Raw genomic sequence first — 5,178 nt, 5'->3', positions numbered from 1 at the left:
GATCATCTTCTATCAAAATCTTGTGCATGCAAACTATCAGGCTAATACCTTTCAAATCCTCAATTGCCCATCCAATAGCACTTTTGTATTTCTTGAGTACTTGGATGAGTTCTTCTTCTTGAAAAAAATTTAGACCGAAATTGATAATGGCAGGGCACTTCTTTTCAGCATCAAGAAACACATACGTCAGATTCTCGGGTAGTTGTTTCAAATTTGTTCCCTTTTTAGGCTCTTGGGTATTTTCTGATGATTGGGGTGGTCTTAAATCTTCCCACCAGTGTGGTTTATATTTGATCCACTGAGGTTGTGCTTCCATCATGGCTAGCACTTCTGACTCTCTCTCATCTTCATCACTTTCAAAAATTCACAAACTTAAAACACGTTCTAAAGGTAACTGAGGTGTTTTCATTTCAATTCCTTGAACAACCACTTAATCTATTACCTCTATAGTGTGACTTGTGCCAACATCGTCTTTGTATTACATAGTGTTCTGAACATCAATTTTCAATTCTTCATCATAGACCTTGAGGGTCATTGTTCCTTCCTCTATGTCTATCATACACCGTCCTGTTTCTAAAAAAGGTTTGCCCCAATATGAGAGGGACCTCTTCAGCTTCAGGCATCTCAAGAATGACAAAGTTAACCAGAAGCACAAATTTATCTATCTTTACCAGAATATCTTCCATAATTCCATAAGGTTGCCTAACTGAGCGATCAACAAACTGAAGAGTCATCCTAGTGTCTTGAACGGTGCCAAGACCCAATTTTTTATAAATGGACAGCGGCATCAAACTCACACTAGCTTCCAAATCAATCAAAGCCTTCTTGAATTTTTTATCACCAATAGTGCAAGGAATAGTAACAGAACCTCTATCTTTCTTTTTCATAAGAATTTCCATACCTTGGAGAATAGCACTGCAAGTTTTAGTAAGGATGATTGGGTCTATATTTGTGGAACTCTTTTTGGAGATGATGTTTTTCATGAATTTTCCATATATTGGCATCTACTCCATAGCTTCAGAAAATGGAATGTTTATCTCAAGTTTCTTAAACATCTCATAAAACTTCTCAAAATTCTTCTCATGTTGGTCTTTCTTCTTTTGTCTTGTAGAATAAGGAAGTTTGATTATTGGCTTGACAGCTTTTTCTGTCTCCTTTATAGGCATTATCACAACATCCTCCTCTATTTTCTTTGTTTCTTTGATTTCTAAATCGACTTCCAACAACCCATCTTCTTCTGTAATGTTTTCTTCCGGTTTCTCTGTAGACTTACCACTTCTGGTCACCACAGTGTTAACATTATTATGCTCACGAGGATTTGTCACTATACCACTAGGCAAGGTACCTGGAGCTTGAGAATTTGAGGCCAACTGTTGTGCTATCTGACCCATCTGAACTTCAAGATTTTTTATAGAGGCGGTGGTACTTTTCTGATTGTTTTTAGTCTCTTCTTGGAACTGAATACTAAGAGCGGCCATTTTTTCAATGGCAATCTCTCAGTCTACTTTATTTGGAGCTTGTTGTTGCTACTGTTGTTGATATTGAGTCTGATATTGACCTTGACCCTGTTGTGGAACATTCCCTCTCTGATCTTTCTAGGAGAAGTTTGGATGATTCTTCCAACCTGGATTGTAAGTGTTGGAGTAGGGATTATTCTGCTTCAAAAAATTTATCTCTTCAATTTGTTGAGGGGTTGCAAAGAAAAAAACCATGTGGTGAGGTCCATTACAAATTTCACAAGTGATGGTTTGAGCACGTTGAACTTGAGCTACCTGTTGAGTACCTATATTCATAGCTTTCAACTTCTTTTCCACTTCAACAGCTACTGTATCTTCCAAACGGATTTTATTAGTTTCCAAATTTAGATCAATAACTCCCTCAGGTTTGCTCGTACACCTATCATACAACTCTAGATGCTCATTTGCATCTACCGCTTCAATGATCTTTTTAATTCTGGTAGTTGTTGAGAAATTTTTGTTGAGCCACTGGCTGCTATATCAATCAACTGTTTTGTCTTTATTTTTAGCCTACTAACAAACATCTGCATCTATTTAGTCTGATCCATATTATGAGTTGGTCAAGCCCTTTTGAATCTTCTGTAGGCATCTCCCAAAGACTCACCCTCCTTATGTTTGAAGTTTAAGATTTCATACCTTTTTCTCAGAAATACAGATGCTGGAAAATACCCATTTAAGAAAGTCGTTTCCATCTCTTTCCATGATGTAATATTGTCGGCTGGGAGAGAGTAGAACCATTATTCCGCCTCTTCAGCTAAAGTGAACGGGAACATTCTTAACTTCTTTGCTTCATCAGTATGACCATCAATTTTCAAAGTAGTACTCATGGTTAGAAATCTTTGCAAGTGCTTGTTTGCATCTTCATTTACCTTTCCGATGAAAGGTTTTCTTTCAAATTGATTGATTGTGCAAGGATACAGTTGAAAATTAGTCACATTCATTGGTTGGTTGACAGTTGTTAATCTACCACCCGGTGCATTTGCACCTCCATAATCACCAAGGAGTCTTTCGAGAGGTGGAGGTGGAATTGGACGAACTTCCACCATAGTTTATGTTTCTGAATCTGAATCTGAGGGAACTTCTTCTTCGGAATTCAATCTAGCCAATCTAGCGTTTCTGAGTCTCTGGTGAAGGGTTCTCTCAATTTCTGCGTCAAAAAGAAATTCAGCTGAGGGATCCCCTCGCCTAAACAGATTAGATAGATTAGTGAATGAAATTATATAAATGACAAAAAAAATTATTGCAGAGCAACAAAGTTTTAATTGAACTAAAATTAAACTCTATATTTTAGCATTCCCTAGCAACGACGCCAAAAACTTGATCAGAAAAATAGCAAGTGTACTATTTTGCCTTTCGTAGTAATAAAAGGGGAACTTCCCCGAATGTCGATCTCAAGGACTGCATGTTAATATCGAGTTCAAATAATTGTTCAATTAAACAAAAAATAGTGTTGGGGTTTTAGATTCAAACTTATAAAAATAAGGGCAAATAAAATAAATAATATTGTAAAACAATGGTTTCAGGAAAAAAGGAACATGCCATGGAAGGTGTATAATTTGTCCCTGTAACAACTCTGAGTCACTATTGCATCAATATATATATCAATTAATTACTACTAGTTCTCAAGGGTTTTTTCTCCCAAGGCATTGGGGAGAAAACCTTTACTCATTCAACTCTAATCTCTATGTCCATAGAAAATTACCGGTGAAATTAAGCCTTATTATATCAAGAATCATCTAGTTCATACAGGGTATCCCTAGTCCTAGGTGATATCTACTGTAGAGTAATCTCATAAAAACCTCATCAATGGCGATTAAGCCTAATCGATAATCATACATCAATCTCAATTATTCAGAAAGAGAAAGCTTTACGCACATCAAAAGATTACCGTAATTATGAAAAATAATATTGTCAATGCAATCAAGAACTCAAAGTCATCACAGATATAAATTAAGGACATCCCCCTAACATTGGGGGGTTTAGCTACTCATATTGTTCAAAACAGATTCAAGATAAAAATTAGTTATTACAAGTAATTGGATGACTTGGATCTTCAATTGCTTCTGCTCATGAAAACCTTCTGCTCTCCGAATTCCTTGATCTCTCCAATTCTCGATCATATGACAATTCTCCGTGCTCTATTTTTCACCTCGCCAAAAAGTTCCCTCTTTCCTCGTAGAAACTCTTCTAAATAGTGAAAATCCCTTAGCATTGGTTGGAAATCCCTAGAACGCGTTTGCTGCTCAAGTCTTGATAAAAACTCCAAAAACTGAAATAATTAGCGCTTGGGTAGACACGGCCCGTGTCACGCCACTGCCTTGGCCATCATCTTCTGCTTCCATCTCATGTGGGCTGACACGGGTGATCGTGTCACGCCCATGTCTTCCTTCTCTTGCAGCTTGTTTAGGCCTTCAACCTGACACGGCCCGTGTCAGGTGACACGAGTGGCCGTGTCAGGCTTCCTGTAACTTAGTAATTTCCTTCCTAACACGCCGGAGTTCTCGAATTTCTTGCACTGAGTCACTTGGGTCTTCCACTTGGACCTGAAGAGGATCAAAACAAACAACCAAATCATAAAATCCAGGAAACACGAAATAAAACTAAAAATTGATAAAACGTTTAATTTACTTACAGAAATAAAAACTAACTTGAAAGGTAACATAATACAAACAAAGTATTCTAGAATCATTGGCTTCTTGTCGAATAAGTGATGAAAATGTAGTAAAAATGGTGACCGATCACCAACCCTAGCATGTCTTAGTAGGACCAAGAAAACACGTCCATGTACTCTCTGAGAAGCTCTATCATTCTCTCTTTAACCGCTGGAATAAGCAAAGCTCCAATCTTCACCTCTTTTTTATCTTCTTCTGAACCCAAGTTGATTACCTCCACTGATTCCTTGTATGGCTGAATGGTTTCTTCCTCCTACTCGAGTAACCGGGAGATCTCATCAGGAATCTCTTTAACACTTTCCTCTTTAGCTTCAAATACCGGGAATTCAAAGTTGGAAGAGGGCATAGGGTCATGGTTTTTAATGGATGTTTCATGAATTTATATCCTCATGTGATTATGCTTGAATCTAGAAACATATATAAGTGGAAGTGTGTGCAAATGTTGCAAGTGATTATTATATTTTTTGTTTTAGAATTACCATTTTCTGGAAAAAGTAAAAAGTAAAAACAAATAACATGGAAAGGAAAAGGTGACACTTTTATTAATGATTGTCAAATCTTGAAACAAAATCCTAACACAACTCTTTTGCCTTGGGAAGAGCAAAAGGAAACATTTTTTTAAAACGAAAGCCCTACAAAATAATCTTTTGCCTTGGGCAGTGCGAAAGGACAGGATAACAAAACATTACTTAGAAATGTGAATAATGGATGGGACATCAACAACAGTCCAGTTTTGACAAACCACTCCATGCACAACAAGGTCTGGTGAATCCTTTTCAGGATCATATTCTATAATAACACTGACTTCAGGCAGAGTGGAATGAATGAAACCTCCGTTGCAAAACACTTCTTGAATAAGGCGTATGACTGCATCCTTTTTGATAACCTTTGCAGACGAGGAAGAAAAACCAAGACCTTCCCGGGACTTGTTCTCTGGAAAAATCATGACCTCCCCCCAACCATCAATTGCACCAGTCTTGACCACCTTC

The 5,178-nt window shown here is 37.4% G+C and overlaps 1 protein-coding gene across 1 annotated transcript; it reads right to left on the bottom strand.

Annotated features, from left to right (window-relative positions):
• Nucleotides 1–515: 515 nt before the first annotated feature.
• Nucleotides 516–1,004, bottom strand: LOC127078461 (uncharacterized). The gene has a single exon (XM_051018916.1). The coding sequence runs from the start codon at nt 1,002–1,004 to the stop codon at nt 516–518; it is 489 nt and encodes a 162-aa protein (XP_050874873.1).
• Nucleotides 1,005–5,178: the final 4,174 nt, after the last annotated feature.

This window comes from Lathyrus oleraceus, chromosome 5 (assembly GCF_024323335.1).
Source record: "Lathyrus oleraceus cultivar Zhongwan6 chromosome 5, CAAS_Psat_ZW6_1.0, whole genome shotgun sequence".
In the NCBI taxonomy this organism is placed as follows: Eukaryota; Viridiplantae; Streptophyta; class Magnoliopsida; order Fabales; family Fabaceae; genus Lathyrus; species Lathyrus oleraceus.
Note: the sequence above shows the minus strand (reverse complement) of the source record. Positions and strands in the feature narration are given on the sequence as shown.

Coding starts and splice junctions, on each gene's coding strand:
- LOC127078461 (XM_051018916.1), bottom strand. CDS start 1,004: ATGCCAATATATGGAAAATTCATGAAAAACATCATCTCCAAAAAGAGT.